This window comes from Mytilus californianus, unplaced genomic scaffold, assembly GCF_021869535.1.
Source record: "Mytilus californianus isolate M0D057914Y unplaced genomic scaffold, xbMytCali1.0.p SCAF_12, whole genome shotgun sequence".
NCBI lineage: Eukaryota > Metazoa > Mollusca > Bivalvia > Mytilida > Mytilidae > Mytilus > Mytilus californianus.
In genome coordinates this window covers 17,749,820-17,775,603 of record NW_026262604.1, presented here as the reverse complement: position 1 = coordinate 17,775,603, position 25,784 = coordinate 17,749,820, and the positions used below count along the sequence as shown (strand labels likewise).

The following is a 25,784-nucleotide window of genomic DNA, read 5'->3' as shown; positions in this document are numbered from 1 at the left end:
ACTAGTGTTATTGAAAATACTTTCATGCATGGAGATCTTTTAGTGAACAGTTTTGATCTATATCATTTTCAAAAGTTATGATTGATATCATTTATATTTTGTCTAATTGTGTATATTAAAAGGCTTCATAACAAGTGAGAATGGGATATCGCTTGATATTAGCCAGAGTTATGTAATTCTAATATGATAATAAACGAGCCTTTTACGAGTTTAGTAGTATTATTTAAATCAAATAACGAGAGATAATATCAAGCGATATCCATTGTTTTAAGTTGTTACACCTATTTTTCTTATGAGAAACATTCCAGGTGTGTTGAATTAAAAATTCCTCGAGTCGTTGATCTAGTCATTTGCACTGTCATACCAGTATGAAGTCATATGTTCGGTTCCGGTGTCAGATTTTAACATCAGACATTTTAAAACTTTTTGTTTGCTGCAGAATGTAATAAAATTTGACAAAAAGAAGATTTTCAGCTGAAAACTGTGAGTGTTTTGTATATTATTGAAGAAATCACATATTTTCTTTGCCATGAGCGAAATGTGCATCGTTTTAACCTTTGCAAGTCATTAATGACCTAACTAAAGAACAGCCAATGGGAATGTCGTAGTATCGTCTCATGATGATAGATAAGCCATTCAAGTTAAACGCATTTTTTGTTTTACGTTTGTGTATTACACTCCTAGCAGTGTGATACGAGAAATATCTCTTCGTGCGAGAAATAGATAACAGGCCACAACCATAATAGAAATTTCCTTATTTTGATAATAATATTTAATAAAGATAATATGAAATAACCTAATGGCACTCAACCTTAGAGTTGGCTTTATCTTTTCATAAATTCCAAATTTTAATGCAGAACATTTCTATTAAATAAATTAGAATCATTCATGCATATAGTATTTCAATTTTTTTTTATTACCTAAACGTTTGTTCAAATCAAAATAATACAGAGTTATAAAATTGCTTCCACACAGTCGGTTAGAAACTAAAACTTGCTTTTAATGTATATTATTCTCAATTTTTATAAACTTTGCTGCTCGTTCATAAATGACTTCAATATCAGTTTCGTTTTCATATATTTTACGTTTTTTATCAAATATGTGTAATTTATATAAGTATTTAATAAGAAAGTTTTCAATTTTACAATCTTTGTTTTCAGTCGCATACATCAATGGCGTTTTTCCATTTGTATCAGCTAAGATAACACCAGCCCCGTTCAATATCAATTCTTCGACAATTTCCAAAAACCCGTTTTTGGAAGCGTATGACAAAGCAGTCATTCCCTCAAAATCACGTACGTTAACCTCTTCTCCTTTAACTATTAGCAATCGAACCATCTTATAATTGCCATTTTTACATGCCCACATTAGAGGTGTTCTTCCTAATTTGTAAGATGTATTATGGACTGCTCCTTGTTCTAATAATAATCGGACAATATCACAGTTGTCATTATGAAATGACAACGTTAGAGGTGTATATCCATTAAATTCAGAAGCATCAATGTCTGCTCCTTTTTCAATTAATAGTCGGACAATATTATCGTTGTCATTTATACATGACCACATAAGAGGAGTTTCTTCTTCTTCATTAGATACATTTACGTTTGCTCCTTTTTCTATTAATAATCAGACAATATCACTGTTGTTATTTGCACATGACCACATTAGAGGGGTTTGTCCGTCATGGTCAGAAGCATTAACGTCTGCTCCTTTTTCTATTAATAATCGGACAATATCATTGCTGTCATATATACATGACAATATAAGAAGAGTTTGTTCTTTTTCATTAGATACATTTACGTTTGCTCCTCTTTCTATTAATAATCGGACAATATCACTGTTGTTGTTTGCACATGACCACATTAGAGGGGTTTGTCCGTCATGATCAGAAGCATTAACGTCTGCTCCTTTTTCTATTAATAATCGAATAATATCACTGTTGTCATTACGACATGACAATGTTAGAGGGGTTTGTCCATATATATCAGTTACATTAACGCCTGCTCCCTTTTCTATTGATAATCGAACAATATCACTATTGTTATTATCACATGACAATGTTAGAGGGGTTTGTCCATATATATCAGATACATTAACGTCTACTCCTTTTTCTATTAATAAACGGACAATATCACTGTTGTTTTTTTTGCATGAAAATATTAGAGGGGTTTGTCCATTTTTATTAGACAGATTAACGTCTGCTCCTTTTTCCATTAATAATCGAACAATATCAGTGTTATCATGATCACATAACGATATAAGAGGGCTAAGTCCATACATATCAGATACATTAACGTCTGCTCCTTTTTCTATCAATAATCGGACCAGATCACTGTTGTTGTTTTTACATGAAATTATTAGAGGGGTTTGACCATTTTTATTAGACAGATTAATGTCTGCTCTTTTTTCTATTATAAATCGAACAATATCAGTGTTGTCATTATCACATAACGATATTAGAGGGGTTAGTCCATGCATATCAGATACATTAACGTCTGCTCCTTTTTCTATTAATAATCGGACAAGATCGCTGTTGTTATTTTTACATGAAAATATTAGCGGGGTTTCTCCAAACCTATTAGATACATTGACGTCTACTACGTTTTCTATTAATGATCGGTTTAAATTTTCTTCAGATTTAAGTAACAATTTTACTATGTTGTTATGACCATTTTGACATGCTGCCATTAAAGGAGTCCATCCATTCATATCTGTGGCATGAATATTGGAACCCTTGTGTATGAATATCCTGACAACATCTGTAAGCCCTGCAGAGCAGGCTTTTATAAGTAGAATAGAAAATGCTTCTCCTTTAGTGTCATTAATGAAATTCAATATATACTTTATTAAATCAGAAAAATTGCTTTTAAAAGCTAAACTCAAAGGTGAGAGGGGAAATGATCCGGAACAACCATCCTGCATATAGTTAAACTTGACAAATGACTCCTTCTTTTCAATATTAATAGTCATCAATTCACTGCGTCTTTCTTCGTGTATTCTATTCAGATAGTCCATCAGTTTGTTCCTATATTTTTCGCAATTCATATGCCTGCTGTAAAAAAAACTAGAAAATTTTCCCCTGGACCACTGATCAATTATTCGTTTAAAGTACTCGTCTTCGTTAAAATCATCTATCAAGAGGCCAAATTCCTCAACCTTTTCATCCGGTGAAACTAACGATTTCAGCATTGTACGTTCGTATAACATTTTACTGTCAGCAAATCGTAAAAATGTGCTTTGAAATTTTTGCCATAATAGAAACAAAGAAAGTCAAATGTTTTATCGTGTATTGCAGAGTATGATATAACTTGTCGCAAAAGATTGTAATTAGCTCTAACAAATAAAGGAACAAGTGATTCCAGTTGTTCCAGAATACGCTGGCGAAGAGTATTTCGTGGAATTCCACAATCTTCAAAGAAATCTTCCCTCGTTTGCCGTTCTTGTTCACTCTCCGAATTTCTAAGGACAGATACATCTATATAACCATTATTTATAACGAGAAAAAACAAAGCGCAAAATTTCGTTTTGTCAAGAAGTTTCCTCAACTCATCTATTTCTTCAGTGTATATATTAAAAGGGTTTTTGAAAAACTTAACGACGTCAAAGTGTTCATTTTCCTTGCATAATGATTTGTACAATGCAAACATTAAAGGCAGGAACTCGTATTTGTCCAAATCATTTTTGATATATTTCACCGCAGGTTCAGGCAAATATTGACGGGCAATTTGTAGTTTTACCTGCGATGATAGATAAAAGGTTTCACAAGATAAATTGCAAAAGTTCTCAGTAAATAACTTTAATCTTTTAAATTGATTTTCATTGAACACTTGAATGCGACATGAAGCAATTACTTTCGTACTATTATGTTTTAACACATGATTTGTTGAATCATTTCGTTTTATCCATTTTTCAACTTCCGTTTGGATGACAGTATATTTTCCACATATATCATCGATTACAAATATTTGTTTCCGATTTCTTTGAAAGTATTTGTCGATATCGGAAGGACTGTGTGTAGGGATACTACGATAACCTTCAGTGTCGCGTAGAAACAGTGCAACATGATGAATAGTTGCAGATTTTCCAATTCCTGATGTACCTATGACCGTGCAGCAGTTACTGTCCTTCAAGGATTCCAAAACGTAATTAACGGCATCTGTTTTGATGAACAATTTATTTTGTTCCTCCCATTCTTCAATTTCGATTTGATGACTTTCTACAAGCAAATAACGATAATGATATTTCAAAGATAATGATACTTTTCAAATGTCAACGTTTACCCCCTTGAGAGACAATGTTCATATCATGTATAATACAAAACACATGTAGTGCATATATTCAAAAAACTGTTCTTGATATTTGGATTGATTGATTTTAATTCATTTTTCTTGTTTAACGGCTAGTGACAAATATTTCATGTATGTTCATGGCAAGATCAAATTAACAACAAATACAAAAATAAGGTTGTGTATGGAAAGAGTCTAGTGGGATTAGGGTGAGAAATTTAGACTACGACTGTAAATTAAGGTATGTTGGATAGGGAATGAATTTTGTAATACAGCACGAAACCTTCGGACCTGCAAGGATTCTTCAACGTACATTCAGCGTGGAACACTCAAACAGGTTTAACATCCAAATTTGTCCAAATTCCGACCGGATATACATCTCGCAGAATTAAAGCGGACGCCTACTTTACTAATGTGTTTCTGTCCGTGAAGGGATAAGCATTAAGTGTCTAAACCCTAGCAAACCTTTCTGATTTAGGGTAAGTACACTCATCAAAGCTCTCCAAATTTGGCTATTACATTCAGTATAAAACTAACTGTACCCATCTTAAGAATGACTACTTTTATGGTCTTTTTTGGTTAAATAACTCTTAAAATTTTAGCCATTTTATACATGCATGGCTTTTAAATGTTTAGGTGGGTGCGTTTATGATGGATATAGATCCAGAGAAGAGCTTCGGATGAAAGAAATAAGAGGGGCCAATAAGGCCCTAATTTTGTTCAAATATTAGTACAAATTAAAAAGTTTCCATACATATTTCTAAATGTGTCCTTACCACACTAAGGTACAAGGTGTTCAGAAAATAAAAACAGATTTCACATATAACGAGTTACCATGGCAATAAACCATAACGAAACTTGTATATTATGCAAATATTTTGTATTTTCCTTATTTTTTCAACTTCTACGTATATACTAGATTGGAAAACTATGTGCGCACCCAAGAAAAACAACTTTATATTTGTTTGGATTATGTCAATAGTTATAATAGAGCTTCTCTTAAATTAGTTTGTTGTTTCTCGGCTGCGCACGATGTTTCAATAATGGAATTAACAAATGAAACTGCAAAATTCTGCAGTTTTCCTCATTTTCACAAAAAAGATGAATATCATGACGTAATTATGACGTCAAAACATCAAACATCTTCTGTAATTCATTTATATTTCTTGATTGTATGCATTTCTAAACATTGTGTGCATATTTGAAATAGTTTTGAAAAGTTTTATTTGATTGGGGCAAATCCGGCCCTTTATAAAGTAAGATTTTTATCTAAGACTGAAAGTGTCCGGCTATAAATACATAGCAACAAAACATATAACATCTTATATAACCAATTGCCGAACAGAAAAAAAAATACTACAAAACAAAGAATGAGATTTTACGCATGTCTTTAGATTGGTATTTTCAAAAGAAGCTGTTCTGAAAATATGTTGATATTTAGGCCAGACCCTTCCAAGTTGTTACACTTGCAATAAACCTTTATAAAACAGCTTAATTAATAATACAAATACACGTCTATAAGTGACAAATGAGGGAAGTTGTCGAAGAATGTCTCTAGTACATTAGAATAATATATTTACCATTAATCATTTTTATCGTAAGTTAGCACCTCTGTTGTTTGACAGTCAAATATGCATTATACATGGAATGTAATTATATACGTCTTGTATCTCTTATAATGATTTTCCTGACAGAAAGTTGTAAATTACCAAACATTATTGAGTAGATGGCAACAGTAATATACTTATTTTCAAATCTCTGATTTAAAAAACAATCAATATAAATGAAAAACCAGAAGGAATCGTATCAACTCCAAACGGTGCGAGACACGGTGCTTCAACAGTTTAGGCATTTCTAACGATGCAAGCATTACCTTCCATGTGAATAATCAGTCATTGCAAATGTCACAAAAGAGGTACAACTATTATCATATATATTCAAACATCTAATACCCTGAAAACTAAGGCTTCTCAAAAGAGAAGTTCAATTAATCGTTTCGAAAGTTTTCAGAATGCAATAATGATTTGCTTGACCGTTGTGGAATAAATGTTTTACATATAACCAGTGATATATTGTTTGTCTTAGTCACAATCATGTCCACCTTTTTGTATTTAGGATATCATATAATGCGCTTTCGATGCATATTAAAGTTGACCTTCTGTTGTTTTTATTTTCACCCCTGTGTTGATTTTGTCGGTTATGGTCTTGTCTATCCTATTGAAACATAAAAGAAAACTGTGATATCATTAAATTTCTTATATATCTGTAGAAAGGTTGTAGGTTTTCAAATTTTTATCTTCTCGTGTCAAAATAAAGAACGCTTATAAAAAAATTAAGATGATGAACACGTGCAAATGACGATAAAATTAATACCACTTACAAAGAAATGCAGGTACAGTTGAAACGTCCAAATGAAGTCATGCTATTACTAGATCCGAGTATGTAAACAAACAGGTACATTGAATGTCCTGAGGTTTGGAAAATGCAGACTGTTCTGCTTGTGCCAATGGTAATTTGCTATTTCTTAAAGTTTTACTTGTACCGATGCAAAATTTCCTTCTGTTGCATCTTTTAGAGAAGCACGGATCGACAAGTATTTGGCAACGTTCTAGTTATTGAATCAACTCAAATACACATCAGAATCGTTACTTTTACTGACTCAAGAGAAAAAATCAAAATAGCAAAAATACCGAACTTCAAGGAAAACTCAAAACGGAAAGTCCTTTATCAAATGGCAAAATCAAAAGCTCAAACACATCAAACGAATGGAAAAACAACTGTCATATTTTAAAGAGAGTCACTGTAGTAGAAATCCATCAAACGTAGTTGTTCGTCTAGAAGTGTTAGCAGAAACAAAACACAATCGTCAACATGAACTAAAATTTTAAAGGCTAAATTGTGTAGGCTTTGGTCATATGTGCATATTGATTATATAGAAACAGTTTGTGTCATTGAATCCAGATCAACGGTTTACTATGAGATAGCCGCATTTTTGAATATAAAGAAATGCAAGTTTACCCCAAAATTAGTTTTTGACAGAAAAGAGGGAGGCAATGAAATAGTATGACAAGGCATATTTTACCAGCAAACCAGGACCCGATTGTTCATCTCTTGGTTAAAATTTTAACCAAAGGTTAAATATCATAACCCTTGGTTAATTTAAGTTGTTCATCATGTGGTTAAATTTAACCTGCTGTTAAATTCTTAGTTAAATGAATAAGATTTAACCTTGCTTTAGACCTCGGTTAAAACTTCAACTAAGGAATAAGGGTGTCTAAAAGTACGATTCCTTGTTCATAAAATTGATTGGAAATGTCACTGAAAGTTTGATACAACATATTCTTCGATTTCTACGAGCAATACATTAATCAAAAAATGGATTTTATGTTTTACAGTCTTTCCCCTTTTTTCATCGAGGTTTATGGTCCCTAGCAGACATTTTCAAATCAACAATCTTTTACCCTGTCATCTTCTATGTAAATATACATGTTGGTGCATAAAAATTAAACAAGGTTTAGTAAGATAATCAATTAATCTATACTCAAATACAATTATACGATCAACGCTTCTTTTCAATCAAAGATGCTTTCTGTTACGTCCGCGTTATAGATGCACTATTTAATGAACTCCAACGCTAATAAGCGTATTGTTTATTAAAGAAATCATATTTATTGACTAACCATTTTTCTAGGACCGGGGGAAAGTGTTGATAATTCTTTTTATTTAATGATAATTTAACCATGGGTTACATAACCAAGGGTTAAGAAGAAGTTGAATAACAAAATTTTAACCCTTGGTTACGTAACCCTCAGTTAAAAGATTTAATCCTAGGTTATATATAACCAAGTGTTATATTAACCGAGAGATGAACAACTGGATCCCGACGTTTAATTAACTGATTTTCTGTACCGCAATTAAACAATAATTCAATCTCATTTCCTACCAGCTATCATGAAAACGTATAAAAACTAAGCATAATACTGCAAGTGCTACTGGTGGCTTCCTTGTAAATTCAAAATCGTACTGTGTTACTCTAGGTATTCAGATTATCTCATTGAGTTCTGATTGAATACTAATTGTTGAGCTGAATGGGCGCTACATTTTTAGCAATTGCACTTTGCAATTCAGCTGATTGGCATAGGATATCAAATGTATGAATTGATATTTCAATTTGAAGATGGAACAGGGCAATGTTTCTACTCAACAGTAATCACAACATAAAGTATACAAACAAGTATTTGAATAGACTTGTAGACCTTTGTAGATAAATATTTCAAATTCATATGGTAAATCTTTTTTTCTAGTTTTAATTTTTGAGCAGAGTTTGTATGAAAAGTATTTACTGAAAAAAAAATATCTAAAGTATGTTTAATTTGCGTTAATATAATCTTGTTTGCATGATATAGATTAATAAAAATGAAAATGATAAGAAATAAGCTTTATTTTAGTAGACACAGTTTACAAAACAAAAATAGAAAATCAGCTATGCTGAGTGTTGATCCGACAAGCCTTCTTTTCACATGTTACACCTCTATAATTTAATTAAACGTTTTTGAAAGTGCAAAAGTTATATAAACATATGGGCTCTTACCTTTATACATAATAGTGTCGAGATCCTTTCGTATATTTGCCACAGCATTAGACAAATTAATTTCCCGTTCTCTTAGTATAGTCAGGCGCTCCAAATATGTCTTTTCAGTTTCTGCATCCATGCAACATTTTTCTAAGTCCTGAATCTTATATAAAAATTCTCCTTTTTGCTTTCCAGTGTAAATTTCCAATCGAATAGCAATGTCTTTGAAACTAGTAAAATAATCAATAAGATTAGAATCCGACACTTGCGCATTCCCCCTGTGAAGAATCTCATTTCTGATCCACCTGATTCGCTCAATATCATCTCCAGGTAATAATTCAGTGGCTGCTGGAGGAGTCTGGAAACCCCATCCTTTAGTTGGAGGAGGAACTAGATTTAAATTTCTGACAAGCTTATAAATCAGTGGTATATCAAAGTTAACGTAGCCATTTGAACGAACATTGTTGATCATTGTCCATTCATCTGCTCGCAAATTACGGTTAAGATACGTATTGCTTGTTACGTCACCATAAAGTCTATGTTGTGGTTCTGTTATTGCGAAAATATCCTGTAAAATATCTGGAAAAACTTGTTGTGCAGCATGGCCTATTCTAGCATAGTTTGTTAATAATGAACTACCACTGGGGGTCGTGCCTGACATGATTTCGTTATAAGATATGTTTTACATGTTTTGTTACACTTCACTACAAAACGTAAAAAAAACATAATTATAATCATAATAATAAAATTTTGTAATAATAACAGGAAAGCTATTCTTGAAAGTGTAAGGTCTTTCTTTTGAAATGTGACCTTGATCTTAGCTTTTACATTGTGCAGTTTTAGACATGAAAAAAAAAACATTGCTAGCGGCAGCTTGAAAAGAAATATCTTAACTACCACAATTTGGAAATAGCTGTACATGCAAAATAAATAGATAATTGTTTCTCAAAATCAAGAATGTAAAATTTTCGTACGGAAGTAAGAGACCCCTCATATATCAAGTAGTGTTCCCCTTAACAGTGCATTCTATAGGGGAGGGTTCTGTACCCGCAGTCATGTTTTACATCGCAACATCATGTATTTGCCTGTCCTAAATCATGAGCCTGTTATTCAGTTGTTGTTGTTTGTTGCTGTATGTCATATTTGTTTTCCGTTTGTTGTTTTCCCACATAAATCAGGCCGTCGGATTTTTCGTTTGAACTGTTTTTCCTTTGTCTTGTCGGGGCCTTTTATAGCTTGCTATGCGGTATGAGTTTTCCTCATTGTTGAAGGTCGTGAGGTGTCATATAGTTGCTTACATTTACATCATGTGGTCTCTGATGAAAAAGGGTTTCATTTGCAATCGTACCACATCTTCTTATTTTCATATTCTTCTTATTTTTCTTGAATGAACACAACAGTGACACAGTCCAGAATGGAGATAGGCATCGCTTAGAAATAAGTAATCAATATTTAAAAAGAACTATTTTTTTTATGTCTAAAAATGTAACTTAACTATACAAACATTTTCCATGTTCTTTTTTAAACTTGAGGAACTATTGTCAATCTACACATATAAATACAACTAATAAAGCCATGATTCAAGAGAACATTTACATAAATTCCTTTATATTCAAAATTATACATTTCAAGAAATGTATATAACTTTAAAACTGTTCCCTAGGAACAGATAGTATTCTGCTCTAAATAAACAGAAAGGAAGTATTACAACTAATAGACAGAAATCACAGAAACGTTATACTTCTTAATGTTGGTACTTTGTGTATGTGCAAATTGAAAACTCTGAGATAAATAAGCATACAGCATTGTTGATGATTCAAAGTTTATATGTTGGAAACAGTTCAAAACAATTTAAGTGAAACAAAGTATCACAATATCTAGATACTTGAAAATACTGATACAGACAATAGTTCGGCATTTCAAGCAAGGGTATTTACCAAACTGGGGTAAAGATTGATCTAATAAAAATGACGTGTTTGCTTTGAAATTGTCCTAATTTGTTTATATCTAGAGTGCAACTTGTTAAGACTAAAATGCATGAGATTTGTACGACCTCTGTGTGTTCTGTTTGAAGACAACTTCTTATTTCATTCGTTTTATAATTCCGTCAAAATATAAACAAGTTACGTCCTGATGTACAAAAAAATGTTCACCGGATACTTTTTTCTCTATCTCTTTCTGTTTCCGAAATATAAAGAGATTCAATGTGGAAAGGTCATTCTGACATTAACGTTCATTGTCTCACAGTAGTCTAATTTTTCCTTTATAGGAATTCGTGAAACATTTCATGTGATTATTTCCCATTTGAAGATATCAAAGCAAAGATATTTGCAGAAAGTTGCAACAGGCTTAATATATTCTGTTTTCATTCATGGGGTAAAAACTCCTGTATGAGCCATCAAATAACTTAGGAACCTTATATGAAGATTAATCTTGACATTCTTTTGTGTCTGCAATAGTTTTCAATATATCAACTCAAACAGTTTATTCCGCGGCAATAACTTAATGACATGATGTACATGTTTTATATTTATAGTGTGTAAAAAGAGAGAGAATTTTCTAAGACAACGGAAAAACTTTACACAAAAAATCAAATTTGCATAACATGAACCTTAACCAAAAATCGGGGTGCAGTGAGGTGCTCCGGAAAGGTAAGCAGTTTGGTACCCGTAATTTGCAAGTAAAAAATATATCGAAAAGGAGGCGAAAGATACCAAAGGACCATTAAAACGCATTAGTCGAAAATAAACTTACAAAAAACGCCATGGCAAAAAAAAACAAACATAAAGACAAACAACGGTATACAAAACACAACTACAGACTGAGCTTGAATAACAGAAGCGGATGGGATTGTGGTTACGAAAAGTTGAATATACTCTGTGTCCATCAGTGAAACATAATTGGCATTAAGGTCAATCAAATTTGTAAAAACCTGTTACAGTTTTCGAGATATTATCCAAAAACGTTAAAAATGTGAATAAAGGGCAGAAATTTCTAATTATTTCACCAGAGAATATGGGAACATAAAAATGGAATGAAGATTTTGTTTATCTTAACTTTTTTTTTATTATATATATTTTTTTTTGTACGGATTTCAATATATTAAATATTGGACCCTATAGATCAAGTGTAGATCTCGAAGGGCTGAATATGTGTGACAATAACTAGTTGTTCTAATCTTTGTGGGTTTTTCCGATAGTACTTCCAAAGGTCAATGTCATCGAAAGTGGCGGTCAATCCATCTTCGTCTTAAGGTTTAAGAGTTACAAATTGTGATAGAATGTTTAAAACAAAAGAAAATGTCTCGCACTTCAAATTGCGTTGAATTAAATGTATCAAAATCGTGAAAAGGGTTGTCTAGCTCTTACGATTTTTTATTTAACAACTTACAAGGTTGTCGATAGAAAAAAAGCTTGGATCTCAAAAAAAAGTTTTTTATTGTTCATGTTGTATTTAATGTCATGTGCAAATTGTATTTACGCTATCTTGTAAAACGCAAAAACTAATGTTTAAAGAACAGGAAAGTATCAATTAATTGTTGTAGACTTAAAGTCTAGTAGTATATACATATTTGATGAATATTGAAGACGATAAACATCTAAGAATTTATACAATATGTTGATTCGGCAAGGTAGATCGACCGTGTTGGCGTTCGAGAAATTTGGACTCAGGAAAAGAACAGATGTTCGATAGGGGCAGACATTTCCCACCACAAAAAGCTACACGCGGAATGGGATTTAACGTCCAAATTCTGACAGGACGATGTTGGGTATTTATACATCCCCCACAGTGACACGAACGCCCTATTTTAGCAATAGTTTTACTAGTAGATTGACATTATCTCAGATTTTGTCTTTTTTATAATAAAGTTATGTATGTAAACAAGGAAAAATTTTAGAAGAAAGATTAACAGTCCCTTATCATGCACACTTTGAAATATTTAAAACGTGTTTGTCATAGACAACACCCTTTTACAGAAGTGCCAGTAAAAATGATGAAATTGAGTTAAAACCCACAAAAATACAGCTCAAAACAATTTAAGTGAAACAAAGTATCACAATAACTAGATACTTGAAAATACTGATACAGACAATAGGTCGGCATTTCAAGCAAGGATATTTACCAAACTGGGGTAAAGATTGATCTAATAAAAATTACGTGTTTGCTTTGAAATTGTCCTAATTTGTTTATATCTAGAGTGCAACTTGTTAAGACTAAAATGTATGAGATTTGTACGACCTCTGTGTGTTCTGTTTGAAGACAACTTCTTATTTCATTCGTTTTATAATTCCGTCAAAATATAAACAAGTTACGTCCTGATGTACAAAAAAATGTTCACCGGATACTTCTTTCTCTATCTCTTTCTGTTTCCGAAATATAAAGAGATTCAATGTGGCAAGGTAGATCGACCGTATTGGCGTTCGAGAAATTTGGACTCAGGAAAAGAACACATGTTCGATAGGGGCAGACATTTCCCACCACAAAAGGCTACACGCGGAATGGGATTTAACGTCCAAATTCTGACAGGACGATGTTGGGTATTTATGCATCCCCCACAGTGACACGAACGCCCTACTTTAGCAATAGTTTTACTAGTGGATTGACATTATCTCAGATTTTGTCTTTTCTATAATAAAGTTATGTATGTAAACAAGGAAAAATTTTAGAAGAAAGATTAACAGTCCCTTATCATGCACACTTTGAAATATTTAAAACGTGTTTGTCATAGACAACACCCTTTTACAGAAGTGCCAGTAAAAATGATGAAATTGAGTCAAAACCCCAAAAAAATCACTGTGACTCAACTGTTTATCACCAACAAACACTTTTAGATCCTTGATTTCATGCTAAAGACGTTTTTTACAACATCAATTTTCTACAATCACGCATAATTCTATTTGACCAACCAATCATAACAACTCATATAGTTGCCCAAAATTCCGCTATCTGCAAAATCATAGCTTTTTATCAATTCTTACGTTAACAAATTATGAGTTGTTTAGAAACACAATTCGCAAGATAGACAATGCTAGAAAAATATGTAAAGAAAATAATACACGCGGGTGTAATGTTTCCGGGTTTTTTAAGGGGTCGAAAAGCAAAGTTTGATATTTCGATATGTGTTATAATTGCTTGTTGGAAAGAAATCTCTTTCGAATTATATGATTTTTAATTTCATAATCAACATTGAGTGATATACTTAAAGACATCCTTTGATGTTTCTTTGATTTCGAGCGTGGCAGCGTGGTTGCCTCGGGTGTGGGAAGTCCGGTTTTTGTATCAGTTGACTTGGGGAGGGGTCATATGTCCCTAATTGACTGCACAATTTGCATTCTGAAAGGTAATGCATGCACACGAAGGATATATGTATATATATATATATATATATATATATATATATATATATATATATATATATAAAATGACTGAATAATAGCCAACGATAAATCTTACGGGGCGATGGATCATATAAGAAACTTGTTATATATATATAATTTTCTAAACAACAGCCCAGCGATGTTAGGTCTGTAAATTTGCGGAAGGAAATATTTTGTTCTTCCCTAGCCGGGATTCAAACTCATGCTTCTGAGATATTGTGGCACCAAATCGCCTTGCACTATGCCCGACGCGCAAGACCACTCGACCACCTAGGCTCTATAATAATAAAGCTTTCGGTGGCCGGGTGTTACCTTTCCTCGTCAGTTTTTTCTAGCGTCGTAACACAGTACATGATATATAAGGCATGAAGATGGAATTGTTACAGATCAGCTGAATTATCTATTGTAAAGGATCCTACAAACTTATGTAAGATAATTAAACTATAAGTACGTCTGAACCAGTGACGACTCTACAACAGATGGATAAAATCTGTTGTAGAGTCGTCACTGGTTCAGACGTACATATATATATATATATTGTTCGACCTGTTAGTCAAATGCGTTTTGTTAAAATATACTTTTTAACTTTGTTTGGTCTTTTGGAAAATGTTGTTTGTGCTGTATTTAGACCCCTCTAACAAGAAATTTGTTTTGCATGCACACGTATAAGAACTGCGGTTTTTATCCAATGCAATCATAGGTTTGAACGTTGTTTTCAATTTAGACTTGTTTATATTTTTTCAGTTGGGCTTGTATTAAATTTGCTTTCGGGTTTATATGATCCATTCATCCTATTTTGACTCCTCAAAATTCAAGAGTCTATCCTAAATTGAGGTAAATTGTATGGCTTTCCAAATACCGTTTCTAAGTGTCTCTAAGGTAAAAAGAATAGCAAGGGAACAACCTCAAACAATGAATCGAAGAAACTAAGATATCACCATGAACAAAACAAAACATTCAAGCAGACACTGAGCAGTTCAAAACAATTGACACCGAAATGCAAAAACGGTGCAAAAAAATCGGATATATAATATAGCCGTGTGCTACACTGCTAGGTAGGTGCATAAAATTCCTTAACTCAAAGGTGTTTTTATAAACTTGCCTTTACTGTCGAACGGAAGAATTTAACATGTCTATACCCCAGTCAACCCTTTTGAAAAATTATAAAAATAATAATACTATTTATTTTAATGATGGTTGTTATCATATATTTATAATTCGTCAATTTATTTGATCATCTATTTATTACATAATAAGGTGGTCTTTGTATTAGAATATCTTTGGATCATGCCTCTCCGTTAGTTAGCAATGTAATGTCGTTACTTCTTTTAAAATATTTAACTCCAATTAATGATTTCAATAAACTTTTAGTTTCACCACACTCAAGCTATGTATGGACTTGTGCTCTTCTTTTATGCAATTTTTAAGTGTTAATCGTTTTGAGCTGTTTTTGTTTGTATATATGTATATATGTTCATAAGTAGGCGTATGCTGTATGAAGTTGGTTTGGAATTTTTGGTCCTAGATGCTGTTCAACTTCTTCAATATATTTTGCATTTAAACGTTTATGATTTGAGTGTTACTGATGACTGTTCTTTGTAAACGAAACGCACGTCTGACGTATAAAATTATAAGTCTGGTATCTTTGATGAGTTCTTGTTAGTATTTCATTTGTATTTGTAATGATCTGTTACGCTGTTCAAATTGTTTGGTAATTCTTGGTAATTCTTGTTTAACTTTTAATGTATTTACTCTTCAAACAGACCTGGCTTATCAATTAATACAACAGACGAGCGTCTAGTCTTTATCGAACTTAACAGTGGCGTTCGAGTCTACATTGAACTCAATAGTGGCGTTCGAGTCAAAAAAGTTGGACGGTCAAATGAAACATTTCTTTTCAAATACGAAGTTGAAGAGCATTAAAAACCAAAAATTCCGAAAATCAAGGCTAAATACGGTTAAGATAATCTAGCAAGTTGATATATTTGTTTTGAGATAATTGTCAGATAGTTGCTTCATATCAAGCGATGTAAGATACAAGGCAGCGCTATACTTTCACAGATATCCGCTTATTTAAATTTTGGGGGATTACAATCCATTCCATTTTTAAAAAAGTTGTTGACAACCCAATATCAGGTCATATCAATAACGGACACCTCGCAATATGTTGTGTAAAAGAAACAAAAACAAGTGCACGAGCGTTTTAGAGACACGTGTGGCATATCATCTTAATCATGTTAATTCTGCTATTTAAATGTTGCACATAATACAATCTAACAAGTCCAAAGTGTGAAAATAGTATAATCAAACTCCAGAGCAAATTCAAAAAGGGGAAGTCTATAAAACTGACAAAATCAAACGCTATCAATCAACGGAACAAGTGAAAAACATCTAAATTGAATAATTTGTTGAACTAATCATATACTAGACTAAAGTTTGTCTAGGTCCCATGTACATAGATAATAGTTTGCAATGCTTTTAAATTATGTGTTATCTAAATGTTAAAGAAAGTCGGACAACCATATAGTAAACAGAAAAAGACGAACACAAATATAAAAGTACTAATTCTACTCTTCGTCAAACATTCCAGAGATCAAAAGTAATAAATACCAAAAGCATAAATAAAACACACAAACGTTCGAGAACATCAATATACAAAGGACCAAACCTAAAGTAGGTCAACTATAGATATAAACACATGATACCGATATCTGTAAAATTATCAGCTATTATGTCAACGAATGTGACTTACCTAATTTAGTTATTTATCAGTTGTAATCGGAGTGGGAAATTCCAATCATCATGGGACATTTAATCATACCAAAATATCCATATAAATGTTCATTGTAAATATACACTAGTTTATATATATATATATTTATAATATAAGATAATATAATATAATTGACGACATAGACAGGAGCAAAAACATTTTTTCGAACAATTAACACTGTGAATTTGATTTCACAAGTCAACCATAGCAACAACAAAAAAACAGTTTTTCAGCAGGCATTTTTAAAAAGCATTGGAAATTCATCGTTAGGTAGATACAAATTGTTCGAAATTTGTTCTAAAATATAAGTTCAAACATTATTAAATTCAAAATTCAGTTTTGACTGAAAACAAAATTTTCAATTCGGATTGTTATAATAATTGATATAATTCTGTAACACTTACATTAACCTAGGGTTGTATGAATATAAGGATATGTGATACAGCGAACCAACAAATAAATAAACAGAAGACATTTAGAGGGAATTTAAACTGCCATCCATCTATCCATCCATCTAGAGGGCAAACAAAGTCATTGCAATATACCAAGCTTTAAATCATTTCAAGATCAGACATAAAACAATCGCTGAGGATGTTCCTGATCACTTGGGAAATGCATATTTGTTTTATACTTCAACCTCACCCTCTTTACTCGAATATAGTTTATGAAAAAAGTAAACGGGATATATAATATACACACAAAATAGGAATAACAACAGGAAACGAAAAGATAAATTTATAAAAATAAACCTGGTGAATGGTGTCCCTGGAAACGTGTCAATAGTTATAAATCATACATTACAGTTATTTAACGACTTACCTCAAGCAACTTAAAGTCATTAGTAGTATTATAAAATGTATGATGATAAGCTAGATAATTTGTTGATAATAACCTTGATAACTTGCAAATAATCTAGATAATTTTCCGTACGAAATTATTAGGGGAAGTACCTTTACATTTGTTGTGATAAGATAGGCTTGATAAACTTTTCATAACTAGGAAGAACACTCGAATATTTTCATGGTGTAACCAATCATTGATTTATACTTACATACGTAAATTATCTTAAAATTAATGAGAATGGATGGATTGGTGCTAATATTTTGTTTCACTCATAATGATTGTAGATTTGAATATTATTAGTCGAGTTAAATGTGTTAAATCGAGTTTCACTTAAAGGTAAAGCGTGGTAGAATACCAAAAGGCTAGGTAAGGAAACTATTGCTATAAAATTTCTGATACAGAAATTATACCCGATCTATATGCGAAAATAGCAAAGAGAAATTTTGATTTGTGATAAAAGAATTTTCTACAAGGTGGATTATTCCCTAACGGACTCACCAGCAGCGGTCAGAACCTAATTTTGGTATTCATGTTATAGCCAAATGAATTTAGTGGCTACCTGAAAAAAAAACCGAATGTTTAAAACATGTACACTGTTTACATTTTTTGTGATATTTGCTAAGATCTTATACACTTGTCTATTGAATGCGAACTTTAAAAGACCAATTAGATTTTAATCTGGAAGAAAATGATTTATATATAAGTTTTTATTGGCTTTGAACTAGATTTCAGTAACTGCGAGTATTCGTATTTCGGTCATATTCGACTATAGCAGTCATTACACTAGTAAGTTTTGGGGCCCTTTATAGCTTACTGTTCGGTGTGAGCCTAGGCTCCGTGTTGAAGACCGTACTGTTTAAAATTTTGACTTGGATGGAGAGTTGTCTCATTGGCACTCATACCACATCTTCTTATATCTAATTACGTGACTTTGGTGACGTCACACATCACCTATACCATGCCCAAGTAGAAATAGATGAAATAAACTACTTTAAATTTGTGCTAAAACAAAAATTGACGCTATTTAGTACTTCCTCGTATATCTATGCTATTCGGAATATTCTAAAGTTTGGTCTTATCCCTTCCAAACGCCTTTGAAAAATTTTCTTATTTTCTCGTTAAGTTTTTACTGTTAAATCATCTATCTCCGATAAATTGGTTTCGTTGTCGTTTTTAAACACAAAATTGCGATTTGACCAAAACTGATGGAAAACGTTTGGTGCTATGTGCTAATTAATACCTTCATTACTTTTCGAAATATTATTTTTGATTTTATCCCTTCAAAATTCATTTGAAAATTAGCAATTTTTGGAAAATCGGTTAATATTTTCCAAGATGGCGACAATGATCGGAAATGGCACTAGGCGCAAAGATAAAAACATTTAATGATTTTCAATTTCATATTTGCTTCCAAACAAACAATTATGTTCGAAATAAAAAAATATATATATATATATATATATATATAGGCCAAAAAAGTGAAAAAGTCTATTTTAACAAAACGCATTTGACTAACAGGTCGAACAACTGATGTCCTTAAACCCTGCTGACTGCCATTGGCGATTGCCAAATAAATTGATCACCAGATCTAACAAAATGGATCTTAATATTAATTTAATACCAAACAGAAAACAATAAACTTGTGGAAAAGATGGTATACCACAAACATGAGGTGCAAAAATTTGTACACCATATCCGGATTTCGACAATTAATGTCTCTTCAGTGATGTTAGGGATCGAAACGGTATTTGGAAGGCCATATAATTTACCTCAATTTAGGAAAGACTCTTGAATTTTAAAGAGTCGAAATAGGATGAACGGATCATATAAACCCGAAGGAAAATATAATACAAGCCCAAACGAAAAAATATATAAAAGTCTAAATTGAAAACAACGTTCAAACCTATGATTGCGTTGGATAAAAACCGCAATTTTTATACGTGTGCATGTAAAACAAATTAATTGGTAGAGGGGTCTAAATACAGCACAAACAACAATTTTCAAAAGACCAAAAAAGTGAAAAAGTCTATTTTAACAAAACGCATTTGACTAACAGGTCGAACAACGGATGTTCTTAAACCCTGCTGACTGCCATTGGCGATTGCCAAATAAATTGATCACCAGATCTAACAAAATAGATCTTAATATTGATTTAATACCAAACAGAAAACAATAAACTTGTGGAAAAGATGGTATACCACAAACATGAGGTGCAAAAATTTGTACACCATATCCGGATTTCGACAATTAATGTCTCTTCAGTGATGTTAGGGATCGAAACGGTATTTGGAAGGCCATATAATTTACCTCAATTTAGGAAAGACTCTTGAATTTTAAAGAGTCGAAATAGGATGAACGGATCATATAAACCCGGAGGAAAATATAATACAAGCACAAACGAAAAAATATATAAAAGTCTAAATTGAAAACAACGTTCAAACCTATGATTGCGTTGGATAAAAACCGCAACTTTTATACGTGTGCATGTTAAACAAATTAATTGGTAGAGGGGTCTAAATACAGCACAAACAACAATTTTCAAAAGACCAAAAAAGTGAAAAAGACTATTTTAACAAAACGCATTTGACTAACAGGTCGAACAACTGATGTTCTTAAACCCTGCTGACTGCCATTGGCGATTGCCAAATAAATTGATCACCAGATCTAACAAAATGGATCTTCATATTAAATTAATACCAAACAGAAAAAAATAAACTTGTGGAAAAGATGGTATACCACAAACATGAGGTGCAAAAATTTGTACACCATATCCGGATTTCGACAATTAATGTCTCTTCAGTGATGTTAGGGATCGAAACGGTATTTGGAAGGCCACATAATTTACCTCAATTTAGGAAAGACTCTTGAATTTTAAAGAGTCGAAATAGGATGAACGGATCATATAAACCCGAAGGAAAATATAATACAAGCCCAAACGAAAAAATATATAAAAGTCTAAATTGAAAACAACGTTCAAACCTATGATTGCGTTGGATAAAAATCGCAATTTTTATACGTGTGCATGTAAAGCAAATTAATTGGTAGAGGGGTCTAAATACAGCACAAACAACAATTGTCAAAAGACCAAAAAAGTGAAAAAGTCTATTTTAACAAAACGCATTTGACTAACAGGTCGAACAACTGATGTTCTTAAACCCTGCTGACTGCCATTGGCGATTGCCAAATAAATTGATCACCAGATCTAACAAAATGGATCTTAATATTATTTTAATACCAAACAGAAAACAATAAACTTGTGGAAAAGATGGTATACCACAAACATGAGGTGCAAAAATTTGTACACCATATCCGGATTTCGACAATTAATGTCTCTACAGTGATGTTAGGGATCGAAACGGTATTTGGAAGGCCATATAATTTACCTCAATTTAGGAAAGACTCTTGAATTTTAAAGAGTCGAAATAGGATGAACGGATCATATAAACCCGAAGGAAAATATAATTCAAGCCCAAACGAAAAAATATATAAAAGTCTAAATTGAAAACAACGTTCAAACCTATGATTGCGTTGGATAAAAACCGCAATTTTTATACGTGTGCATGTAAAACAAATTAATTGGTAGAGGGGTCTAAATACAGCACAAACAACAATTTTCAAAAGACCAAAAAAGTGAAAAAGTCTATTTTAACAAAACGCATTTGACTAACAGGACGAACAACTGATGTTCTTAAACCCTGCTGACTGCCATTGGCGATTGCCAAATAAATTGATCACCAGATCTAACAAAATGGATCTTAATATTAAATTAATACCAAACAGAAAAAAATAAACTTGTGGAAAAGATGGTATACCACAAACATGAGGTGCAAAAATTTGTACACCATATCCGGATTTCGACAATTAATGTCTCTTCAGTGATGTTAGGGATCGAAACGGTATTTGGAAGGCCACATAATTTACCTCAATTTAGGAAAGACTCTTGAATTTTAAAGAGTCGAAATAGGATGAACGGATCATATAAACCCGAAGGAAAATATAATACAAGCCCAAACGAAAAAATATATAAAAGTCTAAATTGAAAACAACGTTCAAACCTATGATTGCGTTGGATAAAAATCGCAATTTTTATACGTGTGCATGTAAAGCAAATTAATTGGTAGAGGGGTCTAAATACAGCACAAACAACAATTGTCAAAAGACCAAAAAAGTGAAAAAGTCTATTTTAACAAAACGCATTTGACTAACAGGTCGAACAACTGATGTTCTTAAACCCTGCTGACTGCCATTGGCGATTGCCAAATAAATTGATCACCAGATCTAACAAAATGGATCTTAATATTATTTTAATACCAAACAGAAAACAATAAACTTGTGGAAAAGATGGTATACCACAAACATGAGGTGCAAAAATTTGTACACCATATCCGGATTTCGACAATTAATGTCTCTACAGTGATGTTAGGGATCGAAACGGTATTTGGAAGGCCATATAATTTACCTCAATTTAGGAAAGACTCTTGAATTTTAAAGAGTCGAAATAGGATGAACGGATCATATAAACCCGAAGGAAAATATAATTCAAGCCCAAACGAAAAAATATATAAAAGTCTAAATTGAAAACAACGTTCAAACCTATGATTGCGTTGGATAAAAACCGCAATTTTTATACGTGTGCATGTAAAACAAATTAATTGGTAGAGGGGTCTAAATACAGCACAAACAACAATTTTCAAAAGACCAAAAAAGTGAAAAAGTCTATTTTAACAAAACGCATTTGACTAACAGGACGAACAACTGATGTTCTTAAACCCTGCTCACTGCCATTGGCGATTGCCAAATAAATTGATCACCAGATCTAACAAAATGGATCTTAATATTAATTATATGGCCTTCCAAATACCGTTTCGATCCCTTACATCACTGAAGAGACATTAATTGTCGAAATCCGGATATGGTGTACAAATTTTTGCACCTCATGTTTGTGGTATACCATCTTTTCCACAAGTTTATTGTTTTCTGTTTGGTATTAAATTAATATTAAGATCCATTTTGTTAGATCTGGTGATCAATTTATTTGGCAATCGCCAATGGCAGTCAGCAGGGTTTAAGAACATCAGTTGTTCGACCTGTTAGTCAAATGCGTTTTGTTAAAATAGACTTTTTCACTTTTTTGGTCTTTTGAAAATTGTTGTTTGTGCTTTATTTAGACCCCTCTACCAATTAATTTGTTTTACATGCACACGTATAAAACTTGCGGTTTTTATCCAACGCAATCATAGGTTTGAACGTTGTTTTCAATTTAGACTTTTATATATTTTTTCGTTTGTGCTTGTATTATATTTTCCTTTGGGTTTATATGATCCGTTCATCCTATTTCGACTCTTTAAAATTCAAGAGTCTTTCCTAAATTGAGGTAAATTATATGGCCTTCCAAATACCGTTTCGATCCTTAACATCACTGAAGAGACATTAATTGTCGAAATCCGGATATGGTGTACAAATTTTTGCACCTCATGTTTGTGGTATACCATCTTTTCCACAAGTTTATTGTTTTCTGTTTGGTATTAAATTAATATGAAGATCCATTTTGTTAGATCTGGTGATCAATTTATTTGGCAATCGCCAATGGCAGTCATCAGGGTTTAAGAACATCAGTTGTTCGACCTGTTAGTCAAATGCGTTTTGTTAAAATAGACTTTTTCACTTTTTTGGTCTTTTGAAAATTGTTGTTTGTGCTGTATTTAGACCCCTCTACCAATTAATTTGTTTTACATGCACACGTATTAAAATTGAGGTTTTTATCCAACGCAATCATAGGTTTGAACGTTGTTTTCAATTTAGACTTTTATATATTCTTCGTTTGGGCTTGTATTATATTTTCCTTCGGGTTTATATGATCCGTTCATCCTATTTCGACTCTTTAAAATTCAAGAGTCTTTCCTAAATTGAGGTAAATTATATGGCCTTCCAAATACCGTTTCGATCCCTAACATCACTGAAGAGACATTAATTGTCGAAATCCGGATATGGTGTACAAATTTTTGCACCTCATGTTTGTGGTATACCATCTTTTCCACAAGTTTATTGTTTTCTGTTTGGTAATAAATTAATATTAAGATCCATTTTGTTAGATCTGGTGATCAATTTATTTGGCAATCGCCAATGGCAGTCAGCAGGGTTTAAGAACATCAGTTGTTCGACCTGTTAGTCAAATGCGTTTTGTTAAAATAGACTTTTTCACTTTTTTGGTCTTTTGAAAATTGTTGTTTGTGCTGTATTTAGACCCCTCTACCAATTAATTTGTTTTACATGCACACGTATAAAAATTGCGGTTTTTATCCAACGCAATCATAGGTTTGAACGTTGTTTTCAATTTAGACTTTTATATATTTTTTCGTTTGGGCTTGTATTATATTTTCCTTCGGATTTATATGATCCGTTCATCCTATTCCGACTCTTTAAAATTCAAGAGTCGTTCCTAAATTGAGGTAAATTATATGGCCTTCCAAATACCGTTTCGATCCCTTACATCACTGAAGAGACATTAATTGTCGAAATCCGGATATGGTGTACAAATTTTTGCACCTCATGTTTGTGGTATACCATCTTTTCCACAAGTTTATTGTTTTCTGTTTGGTATTAAATTAATATTAAGATCCATTTTGTTAGATCTGGTGATCAATTTATTTGGCAATCGCCAATGGCAGTCAGCAGGGTTTAAGAACATCAGTTGTTCGACCTGTTAGTCAAATGCGTTTTGTTAAAATAGACTTTTTCACTTTTTTGGTCTTTTGAAAATTGTTGTTTGTGCTTTATTTAGACCCCTCTACCAATTAATTTGTTTTACATGCACACGTATAAAACTTGCGGTTTTTATCCAACGCAATCATAGGTTTGAACGTTGTTTTCAATTTAGACTTTTATATATTTTTTCGTTTGTGCTTGTATTATATTTTCCTTTGGGTTTATATGATCCGTTCATCCTATTTCGACTCTTTAAAATTCAAGAGTCTTTCCTAAATTGAGGTAAATTATATGGCCTTCCAAATACCGTTTCGATCCTTAACATCACTGAAGAGACATTAATTGTCGAAATCCGGATATGGTGTACAAATTTTTGCACCTCATGTTTGTGGTATACCATCTTTTCCACAAGTTTATTGTTTTCTGTTTGGTATTAAATTAATATGAAGATCCATTTTGTTAGATCTGGTGATCAATTTATTTGGCAATCGCCAATGGCAGTCATCAGGGTTTAAGAACATCAGTTGTTCGACCTGTTAGTCAAATGCGTTTTGTTAAAATAGACTTTTTCACTTTTTTGGTCTTTTGAAAATTGTTGTTTGTGCTGTATTTAGACCCCTCTACCAATTAATTTGTTTTACATGCACACGTATAAAAATTGAGGTTTTTATCCAACGCAATCATAGGTTTGAACGTTGTTTTCAATTTAGACTTTTATATATTCTTCGTTTGGGCTTGTATTATATTTTCCTTCGGGTTTATATGATCCGTTCATCCTATTTCGACTCTTTAAAATTCAAGAGTCTTTCCTAAATTGAGGTAAATTATATGGCCTTCCAAATACCGTTTCGATCCTTAACATCACTGAAGAGACATTAATTGTCGAAATCCGGATATGGTGTACAAATTTTTGCACCTCATGTTTGTGGTATACCATCTTTTCCACAAGTTTATTGTTTTCTGTTTGGTATTAAATTAATATGAAGATCCATTTTGTTAGATCTGGTGATCAATTTATTTGGCAATCGCCAATGGCAGTCATCAGGGTTTAAGAACATCAGTTGTTCGACCTGTTAGTCAAATGCGTTTTGTTAAAATAGACTTTTTCACTTTTTTGGTCTTTTGAAAATTGTTGTTTGTGCTGTATTTAGACCCCTCTACCAATTAATTTGTTTTACATGCACACGTATTAAAATTGAGGTTTTTATCCAACGCAATCATAGGTT

General features: G+C 32.3%; 1 protein-coding gene across 1 annotated transcript; it reads right to left on the bottom strand.

Annotated features, from left to right (window-relative positions):
- Positions 1-848: 848 nt before the first annotated feature.
- On the bottom strand, positions 849-6,166 carry LOC127722314 (putative ankyrin repeat protein RF_0381). Its single transcript, XM_052229202.1, has 4 exons — positions 6,160-6,166; positions 1,755-2,012; positions 1,169-1,319; positions 849-864 (listed from the first exon to the last, which is right to left on the bottom strand). The coding sequence occupies exons 1-4, from the start codon at positions 6,164-6,166 to the stop codon at positions 849-851; spliced, it is 432 nt and encodes a 143-aa protein (XP_052085162.1).
- Positions 6,167-25,784: the final 19,618 nt, after the last annotated feature.